Source organism: Calonectris borealis, chromosome 11 (assembly GCF_964195595.1).
Source record: "Calonectris borealis chromosome 11, bCalBor7.hap1.2, whole genome shotgun sequence".
Classification (NCBI taxonomy): Eukaryota; Metazoa; Chordata; class Aves; order Procellariiformes; family Procellariidae; genus Calonectris; species Calonectris borealis.
The window spans coordinates 1361625-1377315 of record NC_134322.1 but is presented as its reverse complement, the minus strand read 5'-3'; the positions used below and the strand labels follow the sequence as shown (position 1 = coordinate 1377315).

Below are 15691 nucleotides of genomic sequence, written 5' to 3'. Positions count from 1 at the left end.
CACCCATGCACTCTCGGCGAGGCCGGGAGGGAGCAGAGCATCTCACCCCAGCCCGCCGTCTGCATCCCAGCCCATGGGAACATTGGTTGGGAAAGGCCACAGTTTCCCGTGTGGATAATATCCCCTTCCCAGAGCCGCAGAGACCCCTGAAGCTGTGGCGAGCCTCCAGGTTGAAGCTGGCCCTGCGTAAGCACCAGCACGGAGGAGTCTGGCCAGCTGCAGCGGGGTTTAGCCGTATCAGGGGCTTTGCAAATGCCCCGGGTCAGCACTGAGATGTCACCACCAGAAACAGCCCCATGGGCTGGGTGTGGGCTGTCCCTGACGCTTTCTGGTGCCGCTGTCCCGCAGCGCTCAGCAGCAAAGGCGAGGGTGGCTGCGAGCACCGTGCACGGACCAAATGGCGGGCATGGGCAGAGCAGGGCCAGGCGCCTTTCCCGGGACTCCAGGTGCCCGTGTCACCTGCAGAAGGGACAGGCTGGCAGCCACAAGCCACCCGGTGCAGCGAGCGGTGGCTGGCGGGGGCGAGCCCCCTCCAGGAGAGGCTCTCGGTGATCCCTCCTGCCGTGGGCCGTGTGTGTCAAGCCGTGCTCATGATTTTTTCAGCGGGCAAAAGCTCTGCAGGTTTTTTTTTGCTGTTGTGGTGTTTTGTTTTTTTGTGTTGGGCTTGTTTTTTTTTTTTTTTTCAAGAGGGATTAAGCCAAATTAGTTTTTATCTGTTTCTGCAGTTTTCCGCTGGGATTCAGTGAAGCACCAGTGCCTGAGAACAGAAAAACGATAAACATCTAAACGCAGACACTCTGAGTACTGTTTTATCTCTGCCATTTGAAGTGATGACACCCTTCAACCAGATAAACAAAGCAACGAGGAGGGGCATGTTGTTAGATGGAGTGTGTAACGAACAGAATACTCCCTGCCACATTACAGACAATGGTAATGCACAATCATTCATTATAACTCAATTACAGTAATTAAAACTGGTGGGATGCAGAGGCAGAACAGACGAAGGGAGTAGTGCCAACAGAATTTACACTCCGTGTCATCAGCTAGCGATAACAACAGCTGATGGTGTCCCAGAGCCTCCTCCCGCCATCTGTTCGGAGAGCGGGCGACGGGGGATGGCATTAGGTGCCGCTGCAACCGCGCGGATGGTGGATGGAAAGGGGGTAGGAAAGGGCTCCCGGCCCTCCCCGGCACGGCGCCCGGCCCAGCCGCTGCCGTGGGTGCCCTGCTGCGGGGGGGTGCTGCCCTTTGCACCCCAAAGGGTGAGCCACCCCGCCGAACCGGGCACAGAGCCCGGGAAAACGAAGGGGCAAGGAGGCACCCCGTTACCCCTGCTCCCCATGGTGCAAACTGCACGGCGGCCTGCCTGGGGAGCCCAGCCTGCAGCGGTCTGCTTTGCTCCCAGGGCGGGCACGGCACGGCACAGCACGGCACGGCACAGCATGGCATGGCACAGCGCAGCATGGCACAGCACGGCATGGCACGGCACAGCACAGCGGGGCATGGCACAGCGCAGCATGGCACAGCATGGCACAGCAAGGCATGGCATGGCACGGCACGGCACAGCACAGCGGGGCATGGCACAGCAAGGCATGGCATGGCACGGCACGGCACAGCACAGCGGGGCATGGCACGACACGGCTGTGCTATGCCTGCAGCACTGCCCGGTGCTGCTGTTCAGGGACGAGACCCACAGCATGGGAAAAGCTGCTTGGCCAGGTTGGCTCCTCAGGGCAGGCATTCCCGGGGGGTCACCATCCCCCTTCTCACCCTGCTCGGGGCGGGGGACACAGCGCAGGAGCCCCGAGGCAGCTCTGCCAAAGCCCTCGGAACAGGGGGTGCGTCGGGGCGACCGGCGCGGCGGCAGCGTGAGTGCCCAGCCTGCGCCTCGGTCGGTTCGGTCAGCTATTTCACAGCAAGCTAACAACCTCTGCCTCAGCGCCAGGACCCACAGACTGTAATTTGATAATTACGGGTTACTCAAAGCGCAATTTGGGCTGACTGCCGCCCCGGAGAGCCGGGCTGGGCAGGGGGAGCGGTGCCCAGCCCCGGGCGGCTGCCGGAGCTGTGACCTGCACCCAACCGCCGCACCCTCCCGCTGCAACCTCCGTCCTCTCCTGCCAGGGCTCCAGGAACTGCGGGAAACCAGCCGGGAGCAACGTCAGAGTGCACCCGAAAGGGTAACAGCTACAGGGTGCACCCAAAAGGGTAATGACTCAGTTTTGATGCTCAGCAGCTGCCAGGATTAAATACCTCGTGCACCTTCTTCGTGGGAGCCCTTCCTTGCAGGAGTGCGATGCTGCGGCGTTCGCAGAAGGAAATCGCTAATGAAAAGCGGGTAACGCGACCCGAAAGGTGCCGTTTGCTGGGTGCGCCGGGCCAGGGCCCACCTGCAGCGCGGCGCAGCCTGGGGATGGGCGACACCGGCGCGGGTGGATCCCGGTGCCCCACTGCGACTCCCGCCCGATTTGCCGGTGGATGTGCGAGGTCTCTGCCTTCACGCCCCGGTGCGTCGCAGCAGCATCGGCCGAGGCTGAACTAAAAGTATGTAAAAAAAGAAAAGCCCTTATGAATATATAATAACAAAAATTAGCATGTGGGGCTTGGAATACTTTAATTATAAAGTACGGGCGTTCGGCGCCTGGCTGATAGCATAAATGGGAATCAGAGAGACTGCGCACGGCTGTAACACCTCCTCCATCAGCACTTCCAGAAAGGTTGTAGTCAAACCAAATTAATTGCAAAGGGCAACAGTTTGCTGGGAACTGTTGAAAGCAGAAGCTGCAGCGGATCAGGCGCCCGAAGGGGCAGCGCCGGGGGCTGCCGGGGGGGATGTCAGGCCCCACCGACCCTTCCGCTCCCCTGCGCTGGGCTCTCCGAAATCTTACAACAAAGGATTTCTTGCAATTTTTATCTTTTAATGGTCCCCTGTGTAAGCCACTCATTCCATCCAGCTTAAAATCAGATTTAAATGCACTCATAACCATTTACCGCTGTACATTATCGGAAACCCAAGCAGTTAGAGTGCTGCTCCTGCTTTTTATTTCTCCCTCGCAGCAGGCTCTGTCATGTTCAATACATCACGGGGAAGCCCCCGTAGGACGGTACATATGTCCTAGTTCAAGGAAAGTGCTTTGTCTCTGTCAGGGGCGCCCGGGCCGAGGGCAGGAATGCGGGTGCTCCCGTCCCGCGGCTTCGGAGCCGCCCGAGCCCGTCCCCGAGCCACGGCGAGCATCCAGCCCGCAGCCACGGCCGCCCCGCGGGCTGGCACCCCGCGGGCTGGCACCCCGCCTCAGCATCCCCCCGGGGGGCAGGGTCCCCTGCTCCCAGCCTTCTCTGCACCCTAAGTCCCGGCTGCAGGCTTGCAGCAGCAGAAACAAAGCAGCTGGGTGATGCCTTTGGGAAGAAAAAAGGAACGATGGGGTCCGGGGTGCCCGTGGGCTCGCTCGCCCCGAGGGGAGCCGGGGGGACGTCCGAGGGGGAAGGAGCACGTCCCTCGGCAGCGCGTCCCGGGCGGGAGGGCACGGCCAGCCCCGCGGCAAGGGGGAAGCCGAGGGCTGGGGGCTGCAGGCGGCTCTCCATGGGTCCTGCTCTCCGTCCTTCCTCCAGCCGACCTCCGCCGGCATTCCCATCAGTAAGTGGGTCCCTGGGCCCCCGGCCCCGTCACGCAGCAACAACGGCCCCTCGCTTTCTTTGCTTGCTTTTATTAACAACTCAGTGCAGGTTTTCAGAGATCAAATGGTTTATAGACACTTTGCTTTCATTTGAGCTTCATTACATTTACTTTTTATTCTTTTTTTCCTTTTTTTTTCTTCTTTTTTTTCTCCCTTTTTTACAAAAACCAGTTGTAGTTATTAACAGCTGTACATATTCTGCTACATACTTTGGTGTAAAGTTGAGAAGTCTGACTCAGTAACCCTCCGCCAGCTCCGGTACATGCAGTTCCTTTATTTTTTTTCTTTTTCTTGGAGGAAAACAAAGCACCGACTTGCAAACCAGTGACCCCGCAGGACGCAAGCTGGCGGTGGCCTTACCACGGGGGGAGTTTGCCATGGGGGCAGTTCAAAGCCCCCCAGCCCTTCCCCACGCACCCCCCATCAATGCAAAAAGGGGGGGATGCTCCACGCGCCGCAGGGTCGGACGCTGCGCCCAGGGCTGGGGGCGCAGGGGGACGGGCAGAGCTGCCCCCGCACAGACCCCTGCCAGCCATGGGGACCAAACACGAACCCCAAAACACACACAGGGCACGGCGCAACCCCTCGGCAGGCGCCAGCACGGGTCCCTTGGCACCAGGGGCATTTTCCGAGCCAAACCGCCCTTAGAACCACTTTCCCTAAATGCAGTTTTAAAGAGCTTGCTTTTTCCTTCGTTGGGTAATTAGTGCACCAGATCGATCCCATCTCCTCCCCGGGCGAGGCGGCACGCAGTGAGCACTAATGAGCCGCACAGGGCGGACACCGATTGCCTGGGACATTCCCCTCATTTTCATTTTGAGCAGAAAAGGGCAAAAATCTCAAAACCCTCTTATTTTGACGGGAAAAAGCAACATTTCCCATGAAATCTCCTTCCAACCCCCTCTCATCTCTCCCTGCCCCGGAGCGGCTGCTCGGAGGGATGCGATGCCGACCACGCGCCCCAGAACAGTCGGGTACCGATCGCCTCCGCTTCATCCTCCTCTCCCCTCTCTGTACTAGCCACGTATGTAAACCGGGCAGTTCTCACCTGAACCCTAAGCATTATTTTTTTGACCAGATTAAAATCAAAAATTAAAAAATAATCCATAAAAATGTAGTATAAAAATTCTCTTCCATATGCTACAATACAGGGTGAGCGCTTCTGCTACACAAATACTTTTATTTCCCGTTATGTCTCTTTTTTTTTTCTTTTTTTTAACCCTTTAGTACAAAATGCTGAAACGCAGGCCTGTGCGGGGAGGGGTTTGCTTCATCGGAACCGAGATACCAGAAGACACAAGACCATACAGCCCACAGGACCCTACCAAAGCCAGCCCCTGCCCCCCACCACACACAAACCCTACTTGTTAGTAAACTTTGCTTTTAAAAAAACTGTATTTTAAAGGTTATCAATTCTAATTCTTTACTTTCATTTGAATACAAAACACATAAGTTGCTATTATCTTTCGTGGCTCCCTGAGCTGAATTTACTATGCTTTCTTTGAAATCACTCCTCATTGCTTCTGTCCGAAGACCAAGAAGGGCTTGCGCAGACGATCCCGCAGCGTGGGCTTCCCCTTTTCTTCAAACATACGAGCACAAAAAGAAATCCATATATAAAAAAAGGTGATTGTGTTGCTGATGTCCCATCAGTAGCTGAGGATCCGACCGAGTCCCCCGCGGTCCCAGCAGCGTCCCACCATCACTAACACACCGAACAACGCACGGGTACGACAGTAGGAACAACTTTCACCAGTGGACATCTTTGCTCAGCCTGGTTACGCGCTGCACGGCAAAGTCACGTCCCAGCGGACGCTTCGGGGGGGGTAAGGAAAAAAAAAATAATAAAATTGCCACCACCAAAACCATCAGTGGAATACAATTACAGCAGACGAAAAATACACAACTAGTGTACCGGGAGGGGTCCCCCACCCTTCCAATGCTATTTACTAGTCCGTTATTTACATTTTTCACAAGTCTTATGCAGGATGCACAAAAAAAAAAGTCACAATAAAAAATAAGTCCTTTATAGTGCCACCAAAGCGCAGAAGGAAAGAACCAGAAAACGAAAAAAAAAAAAAAAATTTCTTTTCAAAATAAAACCCAAAACCCTAAAACCAAACAAAAATTCGTTTAGGGCTTCAATGTGTGCCATATTTGCAGACCTCCAAATAAATCCGTGTGTATTGTACGTCGGGCCCTCGAGGCAGAGCCCTGCCGGAGCGTGCCAGTCCGTGGCCGAGCCCCGGGGGCCGCCCCGCGGCAGCCCCCCCGAGCCCCCGGCCGCTCCCCGCCGGCCGCCCGAGTCCTGCCACCGCCGGTGCTGGGAGTTGCCAGCCCTGCTATAAAATCCGCGGTTAGTAGATGACCTCGTAGACTGTGGCCTTCTTGTCACCAGAGCCCGTGACGATGTACTTGTCATCCGCTGAAATGTCACAACTTAAGACGGACGAGGATTCCTTGGACTGGAAAAAGGAGGGGGGGAAGGAAACCCATCAGTCTGGTTTCCTGACGAGGCTGCCGCAGCCGCGGTTCACCGAGCACCGTCCATGCCGGTGGCATCTCCGCATCCCGCACGCTGGGGAGCGATCCAGCCACCCCAAAAGGATTTCCCCCTCCCCAGGGCTGGCAGCCCCCCAGGATGATGCCGAGAGGGGGGGTCCAGGCGCTGCCCACCCCCGTGCCCTGCCCGAGGAGCAGCTCCTACCTGGAAGATGCTCGCTCCGTAGGGCGTCCTCCAGGCGTTGAGCAGGTTGTCTTTTCCAGTACTCACAAACCATTTACCTGCGCCCGGGAAACACGGCGTCAGCAGCCGCAGGCTGCCGCTGCTGACCCCCCGCCCGTGGCCGGCGGCACCGAAGCCACCGGCCGGACCCCGCGCCGGCCTCTCCCTGCCCCCCCAGGCTTCTGGCAGTTTACCCTCAGAAACTGGAGATTTTGGAGAAATTGGAAAATCTGGAGATTTCCCAGAGACGCTCGCCCCAGCCCCTCTCCTGAGGGGACGCATCCCAGCACTGCCTGCTCGCACGCAGGCAGGCGCTGCTTCACCTCCCGCCATGCGACCTGGCAATTTGCAACCACGACCGCCATCGTTTTACGGGGATAATCCCAACGGCACCATCCATCCGTGGGACGGATCCTGCTGGAAGCCTCCGTGCCCAGCCCCCTGCCACCGTGCCGTGCATCGTCCCTTCCCGCCGCGGTCCTTGCTTGGAGGAGCCGAGCTTAGGGCGGGAGCCGCTTACCGCAGTAGGCGAACTTGAGGGAGAGGACGCAGCTCTCGTGGAGGTGCAGCTGGTACTTGTCGGGCTTCGTGTGGTGCAGCACTTCCACGTTGCTGCTCTCCATGCCCACCGCCAGCCACTCGCCCGTCGGGCAGTACCCCAGCGAGAAGATCTGCGGGGGGACAGCGGGGTGCTCAGGGGGGGTTTGCACCCGCCAGCTCTGCCTGCAGCCCCCGCCAGGCACCAGCCACCTCCGCGTCCCCGACAATTCCCCGTCGGGGAGAGACTCGACCACCCGGGCACGAGCTGAGCTGGGGGTGATCCCGCTGGTGATTTAATAACGTGATGGCTTTGCCCGCAGCGCTGGCAGCAAGGCCGGCAATTCAGAAGAGGAACAGCCCGACAGGCGGGAAGGACACAGCCCGCTCCTCTTCAATCACCGAGCGTCCCCCGCCGCTGAAACGCGGGCACAGCAGAGGCGGGAGCCGGCGGAGGGCTGCAGAGCTGCAGCACAGCCCCGGCTCTTGCCCCGGCCGCGGCGTCCCGGCTGAAACGCAGCCTCTTCCAGGGACAGCACTTCTGTCTTTGGACAGAAAGTACCTCCTGGCACCCTCCAGAAGAGGAAAACTCGGCACGGAAGGCAGCGAGACTAGATAAGCTCTAAGCCACGGCTACTCGTGGGCTGGAAACCACGACGGCACGGCTTCTGGGTGCCCGGCTCTGCAACGCCCGGCGTTAACGCAGTGGAAAGTCCCGACGGGCAGTGCCGTGGGGTCAGCAGCTGGGACGCAGCGGAGACCTCGGCCATGCAACTCCAGTTTCACCAACCACAGGGCGTTGGTGGAGGTTGCTGGCCAGCCCCGAAGAGGTGCAGCAGGATTTGGAGAGGCACGTGTGCGTGTTTGGAGCAGCCGCATGAGACCTGCGAACACCGGGGTGGCTCCAGCCCCACGGAGACTGCTGCACTTGCCAAGAGGACACAAGGTCCCAGCTTTGCCCCTTCAGACAAGGGCTCTGGGAGGGTCTGCAGCAGGAGGCAGGTGCCCGAGCCCTGCAGCCATCCCACCTGCGGGGCACCCAGAGCCAGCCTGTAACGCCCGCGGGCATCCCTAGGCAAGCACTGCTTCCTTAATGGCAGCCTAGTCTTGCAGTAGATGAAAGAGCGATAAAAGAGAAGCTGAAACAAGAGCCAGGGAGCCCCACAGCTCTTACTGCCTTGAACACCCTTGGGTTACACCTAAAGCAGGGGGGACAGCCATGCACAGAGCTAACAGGAGCCCCCTCCCACGGCCACGCACGAGCCAGCTGCTGAGCGGGATGCCCCGGTTGCCGTGGAGGGATAAACCCCTGCCTGGGGTCTCCACGAGGAGCTGCACGACGAGGCCAGGACGTTCCCCCCTCCCGGGGCCGAGGGCACCCCGCGCTTACCTGGGAGGTAAAGTCGTGCTGCTGCAGCTGCCTCCCTTCCCGCAGGTCCCAGGAGCGCACTGTGTTGTCCAGACCCCCCGTCCACAGCTTCGTACCGTCGTGCGAGATGTCTATGCAGCTGGCACCGTCTGTGTGGCCTTGGAATTGCCTTTAAACAACAAAAAAACCCAAATCTTCACAGGAAACACTAGCAAAAAGCGCGCAGGTTGCTTCAAGGGAGCTGGAGCTCAGGCTGCATTTACCAGGCTTCCCTGCACCAAGCGTGCCAGGAAATCTGTGCAGGGCGCACCCTTTGCCAGGGCGCACCAGCCCGGCCGAGCCTGCCGGGCTCACTTACAGACAAAGCACCACGAGATAGCGGTCGTGTTGCCACCCCCAAGGTCCTCACGCCAAAACATGGCTAGAAAGACCCCGATTACGGAGAAGAGCAACCCCCGCAGCTCCCGGCCCTCCTGCCGCGGCCGGCTGCCGAGGCTGGCTCACCTGACGAGCGTCTGGTTGTGCAGGTCCCAGACGGCGATGTTGCCGTCGCTGCAGCAGGAGAAGCAGACTTTGGCGTCGGGGCTGATGGCCAGGGCGTAGCAGGCGGGGGCAGAGGAGGTCAGCTCGGCCTTGATGCGGGGCGTGGGGGAAGCCAGGTCCCAGATGGTGAGCGTGCTCGCCTCCCCTCCCACGATCAGCGTGCGGCCGTCGGGGAGGAGTTTGCAGGAGCGGATGTAGTTATCTCTGTTCTGGAGGGGGAAGAGACGTTACCAGGAGGGCGATGAATGATTCGCTGCCTTAGCGATGGGGGAAAGCAGGGGGGACACGCGCTCGGGGACCAGCGGCAATCCGCTTGCGCGCGCACCGGGGATGCTCCAGCGCCGCCCCGGGCCCCTTACCAGGCAGTCCAGCTGGGAGATGGGGCTCTTGCTGCCCGGCTGGCTGATGTCCCAGATCTTCACGCACCCCTTGCCCCCGGTGTAGACGTGCCTGGTGGGGTTGCTGATGGTGACGGCGCACACCACCTCGCCGTGGCTCAGCGTGTTGATCTGCCGGGCGTGCCGCGGGATGCCGGGACCCGCCAGGGCGTCGTGGGGAAAGGGGACCGGCTGCATCTGCCCGTCGGCGCTCACGTGGAAGGAGTAGGCTCTGCCGGGGGAGAGCACACAGGGGGGTCAGCCCCGGGGGCAGAGGTTTGCGGCAAACCCAGCATAAGGGGGGGGCCGGGTGGCATTGCAACCCCCCTGCCTTGCTGGGGACCACCGCTGCTCTCCGGGGGCTCGGCCGGACCCAGCCCCGGGTGAAGCCCCACACTCATCTCCCTCCCGGGCACACTCCTCCCCACCCAGTGACAAAAAGACCACGAGGGGCTTACGGCTTCCCTCCGGGGATGGACGCCAGGCTGGAGGGCAGGCCGGGGGCTCTCATGGGCGGGTGCGGGTCGAAACCAACCTGCCAAGAGACACACAGGCGGGTGAGGCCAGGCACGAGCTGGGCACGCGAGCAAACAGCTTCCCGTCCGCGAGCCCGGGCAGGCGCGGGGACACTCGGCGGCTCCCTCTTTTCCCTTGCTGCTCAATAGCTAATCGTTATTTTTTCCTGGCAGAAAGGGGAAGGACTGAGGAATTAGCCAAAGGTGTCTGGTCTGCAAGGACCAGCGTGGGACACGCTCACCCTCCCCGTGCTGTTCCCAAGTCCTCAGGGATAGGAGCAGCCAAGCTGTGCCCAGCACCCGCCTGCAGAAACCCCCACCTCTGCATTAATGGCAGCCTTTTGCTTCTTGTTTTGCCTGTACTTTGCCTTAAAGCGTACGCTTGAGTGTTTAGGAAGAGTAAGGGGAAGGGGGCTGCCCAGGGGGTATTTCCCACACATGGGGGGAAGCATAAACCCCAATGTAGCGGCACATGCGCACCACCCCACGGGGAGGCATCTCCACGCCCAGCACCCTTTGACAGTGGCCGAGTCAAAACGCAGCCGGTGAGGAGCCCCAGTTTCACAGCCGACACAGGGAAGCCCCCCCCGCACTCGCAGACCGTCCCCACACCCACCAGCCCACCGGGAGCGAGAAAAGGAGCTAAAAGTGCTACGTACAGCTCCAAAGCTCACCATTGGCGACCGGCCGTAGGCGGCGGCGGCGGCGGCAGCGGCGCTCATCTGCGGGGGGATGTTGTGGAGCCCCGCGTAGGCGCCGGGGCTGGTGAGCGAGCCGTTCATCTCGTGGTGCCCCATCATGGCGAAGGGAGCCGCGTAGGAGCCCGCGATGGAGATGGGCGTCCGCAGGGCCGAGGCTGCGGGAGGGTTGGGGACACGGTCAGGGGACGGAGCCCGCCAGCATCCAGCCCCGCTCGCCCCGGAGGGGGGAATGCAATGGCTGGACCTCCCTCCTCGCCCCATCCCTGGCAGGGACCACCCGAGCTGCCGGCATCCCTGTTCTGAGCTGGATTAGGACCCCAACAAGCCTGGTCCCCCCAGGTCCTGAGAGCCAGCAAAGCCGTGCTGGGGACAGCAGCAGAGAGGGGGCACCGGGGGACCGGTACCCACCCAGGGGGTCCATGCCGGTCGGCTTGCCGGGCATCGGCCGCAGCCCCGGGGTGCTGCTCGTCCCCGGGGTCGGAGCGTCATTCCTCGGCGTCGGAGTGTTTGACTTCAGCCCAGGCGTTGACGATTTGTCATTCTGGGTGGAGAAGGGATGAAAGAAAGAAAGGATGAGGTTCAACCGCCGGCGTCCGCAGCCCCTGCTCGGCAAGCCCCCAGACCCAAGGAGCATCCACGGCTGGCGGGGCCCGACCCCCCCGGCAGAAGGAAGGACGTACGTGGCCCAGGTCTTTAGTCTTGGAGGAGGGAGTGCTGCTGGAGGAGGCCACCGAGGCCGGGCTGTTTGGTGCGTCCCCCTTCTTCAGCCCACGGGCTTTGTCTATGCCATTCTCCGGGGGGGAGTGGGCTGGGCTGACCCGGGGGGTGGCAGGGTCCTGCGAGACAGGAGAAAGCATTGGCACCCCCAGCAGCGGGGAGGGCTCCCTCCGGCTCCTCTTTCAGGCAGGAATCGGGCTGGTGCCGGGGGGCCCCCACAGCATCACCCCTCTCCCCGCAAGCCCCCACCGTGCTGCGGGGAGAGGAGCAGACCTGCCGCAATGCCCCCACGGCTCACCTCGTTGGAGACGTCGACCACCAGGTCATCGCTCTTGTCACCATCGCTGTCCTGAAAGACACAGCCAGTTACATCCCCCAGAGCTGCCAAACCCTGGGGCGGGGGGCAGCCCCCCAGGGAGCCGGACCCCCCCAGCACCAGGACACGGGTCACCACACCACGTTTGGGAAGTTTTACCCAAACCCACTTTCTCCCACCCAAAGTCCTGCCTGAACGTGCACCACACGTCCCTCGGCAGCTCTCAGCCCCCCCCGGCCGCCGGACCCGGCCGCAGACCGTCCCTGCCGCTCACATATCGGCTCATGCTGTCCTTCTCCTCTGCTTTCCGCTTCTTGGAGTCGATGCTGTAGTCTGTGGAGCTCCGGTGCTTCTCGCTGGCTCTCAGGCTTTCCGAGGGCGAAACGGAATTATTCTGCAATAACAGACAAAACTTTTTAAGTTGGAAACAGGAGGAAACGGGGCTTCACGAGCAGCAGCTTAGAAGGTGCCGCAAACAGCTCTCCAGCCAGCACCGAGCCCGAAATCCAGCCCTGCCCCAGACTGTGAAACCCCAATGGCGGGGTGAGACCCCACAGCCCCACCGCGCTAGGGAGCCGGGGACGGGGGCCGGCCCGGGCTGGAGGAGGGCCACCACCGCCCGCAGCATCGCTTCGAGCCCCGGGGAGGCTGCTGGGGCCCCCGAGCCTATTTACTGAAAAGCACAGCAGAAAAAAGGGAGGAGCTGGTTGTTGGTTAAAAAGGCAAACCCTGGGAGGAGGCGGCGTGCAATTACAGCAGCTCCCAGCAACCACTGGGATCCACCGGCAGGTACTGGGCAATGCAGAGAGGGGAAGAGCTGCACTCCCCTAAACCAGCCCCATCTCCATCCTCTGACCCCCATGGGGACCATCAGCCCCATCTCCATCATCCTCTGTCGCCCACAGGGACCATCAGCTCCATCTCCATCATCCCCTGGCCCCCACGGGGACCATCAGCCCCATCTCCATCACCCTCTGCTGCCCACAGGGACCATCAGCCCCATCTCCATCATCCTCTGTCCCCCACGGGGACCATCAGCCCCATCTCCATCACCCTCTGTCGCCCACAGGGACCATCAGCCCCATCTCCATCACCCTCTGTCGCCCACAGGGACCATCAGCCCCATCTCCATCATTCCCTGGCCCCCACGGGGACCATCAGCCCCATCTCCATCACCCTCTGCTGCCCACAGGGACCATCAGCCCCATCTCCATCATCCTCTGTCCCCCACGGGGACCATCAGCCCCATCTCCATCACCCTCTGTCGCCCACAGGGACCATCAGCCCCATCTCCATCATCCCCTGGCCCCCACAGGGAGCACCACAGCTTCACCCCAGCCCTGGGCAGGGGAAGGACTTTGCACGTGGGCTGGCACCCATGAGAGGCCACGGGTGCTTCCTCCGGCATCACCAGAGCCAGGGCCTCATCCCCGGTGTTCATTAGGGGAGCAAAGGAACTGCTTCATCCCAGCCCCGGCTAAGCCGTGCCAGCAGCCGAGCTTTGCCGAGCCAAAGGGCATCCAAAAAACGTTTGGAAAAATCCACGTCACCGGGAGCGGCGGAGCTGAGCACCCCGCAGCGCGGCTCTGCCCGGGGGGGCTTTCTGTGCCTGCTTCAAGCGGCAAAGCCCGGGTGACGCCAGCGTTCCCAGGAAAGCCCCTCACACGCTGGGATTGGGCTGGGAGCAAAAATGGCAGCACAAAACCACCTCGAGAGCGCCGGAGAAAGCCCGGCCCCGCGTCGCCCTGCGGCACGGCCCCGGCCCTGCGCAGATGCCCTTCAATTAGTTTCTCGGCGCGGCAAGAGGAATTACCATCATTTCGTGTCTTGTGGCAGAGCCTGCCACCCCTGCTAAGCAGAAACGTTCCTAAGCTCCTCTGCCTGCCTTTCTTTCCCCGCTGAAAGGGAGAACTAAAGCAGTTCATGTTTCTCCTCGGTACCCAATAAGCAGCTTTGGATAACACCGGGGTCTTTCTTCTCAGGCAGTCATGCTGAAAAACCTCGCAGCTACCAGAGAATCATGTCAAGCATTTAGAGGCATCGATCCATTCAGCCCGCTGCTGGCCCGCCGCCAAGAAACTAAATATTTTTTATTACGCAGGCAAGGCTAGGAAAATATGAATGACTAACTCTGATTATCGTGCGCATTAAACCTCCACGGGGAATACCCCGTATTTTATTTTATAGATCGGGAACCTTCCCATCCCTGACGGCCCCCTCCCCACCGAGGGAGCAGGTTAATGATGCCCAATTCCCCTCTCCCCCCTTAAATGGCACTTTTCTTCCCATCCGCCCCCGGCTCTCAAAAGGCCCATTTGTGGGCTCGGGGATGGCAGGAAATCGCTGCAAAGCCGCGGCTCAGCCGGCCTTTGTCCTGCCAGCTTTTCCCCGAGACGGCGGCATTGTGCGCCCCAGGGGCGGGGGGCGCGGCGCAGCCCCCCCATGGGGAGGGCCGCCCCCCGCCAGGCTCCGACCAGCCTCTGCCCACCGAAAAAATATATTCACCGCCCTCTCCATCCACGCTCGGGCACCGCCCCAGCCAGAAGCAGCAGCAAACCGCTGCGATTAACACCGAGATGTCGGGGAGGCCCCTAAGAAGCAGCCGCGCTGGAGGTGACGGTCGCCCTCCACCACGGTTCCTCAGCGGGTTAGTTAACTGCCTGACCTTCCAAGTCCTACTTAACACCGCGTAATAGCCAAGCCCAGCCCGACAGATTAGATGACCCAAGATAATAGAAGAGTGATCAGGAATAAAATAGCTTTCCTAATCGCCGAAGGAGTTTTAGCCGCGCAGACTTGACTGTGCTCATTCACAGGGCTTAGTCAATTGAAACCGAATCTCGAAGCTCTGCAGCAATCAAAAAGATTTAAACCAAATCTCATAACCGGCCCGGAGGAGGCGGCTCCGCTCGCCCCGGCACAGCCGACAGCCCGGCAGCTCTTCCAGCCAGGGTGGGTTTTTTTTCTTGCTTTTTTTTTTTCTTTTTTTTTTTTTTTTTTTTTTTTTTTTTTTTTTTTATTAAATAGGGCCTGTGCAAAAGACATCCCCGGAGCTCACACCCACAAGCCTGTTTTTTAAAACAATAAACAAAAACATGCAGCCACCAGAAACTGAGAAAAAAGGAGGTTAATGGGACTTACTGCACTTGAGTCTCGCTCTTTTAGAAGACGATGGTGTCAGAGGTGAGGTCACAGCCAAAATAAAGAGAAGACAGAAAAATAAAGCAAGTTAGAGTAAGTCTTAAAACAGAAAAAAAAAAAATCTAGAAGCTCCTCAATGCACAGCCTCCTGCCTTAACTCAAAACCTATCCGGGCTCTTTTCAGCTTTGCTTTAAAATTCATACCCCTTGTCCACCCAGCTCCCGCTGCCTCCTCCCCCTTTCTTTTTGACAACGTGATTTATTTGGCAAAACACGCAGAGGAAAGGGGAAATGCCCTGAAATGCAAAAGGAATGGCATCAGCCTAAGGCTCTCGTACCCAAGGTCACAAACCCAGGAGCAGGTCCCGACCGCCCGTCTCCGCAGCCACATCAGCGGGATGTGGTTTAGCCATTAATTTGTACACAAACAGCCCCGTTTTCCCTGGGATCTCCTGGTAATTTGAGTCCATGCAGAAAAATGAGCGTAATTGGATAATTGCTACCAATAGTTTTTTCTCACTGGCTTTCACGGGGAGGAAAAACACCCCAAATCCACCAGCAGAAGAGCCCAACAGCTCCGTGAGGCTGTCGGGTAACCGCCTGCAAACAGGCCCATCGCACTCCGATCTGTGTGATAACAGGCAGGAGGATTTGTGAGGAAAATCTTCAACGCTGTTGGTTTGCAACCAAACTCATGCATTGTTTTTTCTTCTCAAAAGATTATCTTATCGCTAATAATAAGAAAAAACAAGTTTGCTACTGAATATTGCTGGCTTCCAGACCATCAAAAGTCTCTGACGGGGATGGAGAGGAGGAGGAGGAGGAAGGCTGCTTCACCATTAAGGCTGAATGGGGCCACAGGATTTGCAGCAAGACTCCACCGAAGCCCGCGAGGACTCAAACCTGCGTGCGAACTCGGGGGGCACGCGAGCCAATCAACCCGACAGAGGCCAATCTGCCGGTGCCATTTCTCGGGGCAGTTTGCATTCCCTCCCGAGGAGCATCTTGACCTTAGCGAACAAGAAAAGCCAGGAAAGCTTTGGGATCGCCTGGAAACTGCCACTGGGAATGGCTGC

General features: G+C 59.5%; 1 protein-coding gene across 10 annotated transcripts in view; it reads right to left on the bottom strand.

The window, feature by feature from the left end:
• The window catches only part of TLE3 (TLE family member 3, transcriptional corepressor), a 35606-nt gene that overhangs the window by 1346 nt on the left and 18569 nt on the right, over window positions 1-15691 (bottom strand). For 5 of the 10 annotated variants that reach the window (XM_075159676.1, XM_075159679.1, XM_075159683.1 and 2 more), the window contains 13 exons: window positions 14616-14632; window positions 11749-11868; window positions 11457-11507; window positions 11122-11277; window positions 10850-10982; window positions 10400-10596; window positions 9684-9760; window positions 9208-9457; window positions 8810-9057; window positions 8327-8474; window positions 6920-7070; window positions 6382-6458; window positions 4852-6139 (listed from right to left, as the gene is read on the bottom strand). In XM_075159676.1, coding sequence (XP_075015777.1) covers window positions 6032-6139; window positions 6382-6458; window positions 6920-7070; window positions 8327-8474; window positions 8810-9057; window positions 9208-9457; window positions 9684-9760; window positions 10400-10596; window positions 10850-10982; window positions 11122-11277; window positions 11457-11507; window positions 11749-11868; window positions 14616-14632 — 1733 coding nt within the window. In that variant the 3' untranslated portion in view covers window positions 4852-6031. Of the gene's footprint in view, window positions 1-4851; window positions 6140-6381; window positions 6459-6919; window positions 7071-8326; window positions 8475-8809; window positions 9058-9207; window positions 9458-9683; window positions 9761-10399; window positions 10597-10849; window positions 10983-11121; window positions 11278-11456; window positions 11508-11748; window positions 11869-14615; window positions 14633-15691 lie in introns of those variants that run through there. The other 5 variants (XM_075159682.1, XM_075159677.1, XM_075159681.1 and 2 more) reach the window with 3 other exon arrangements.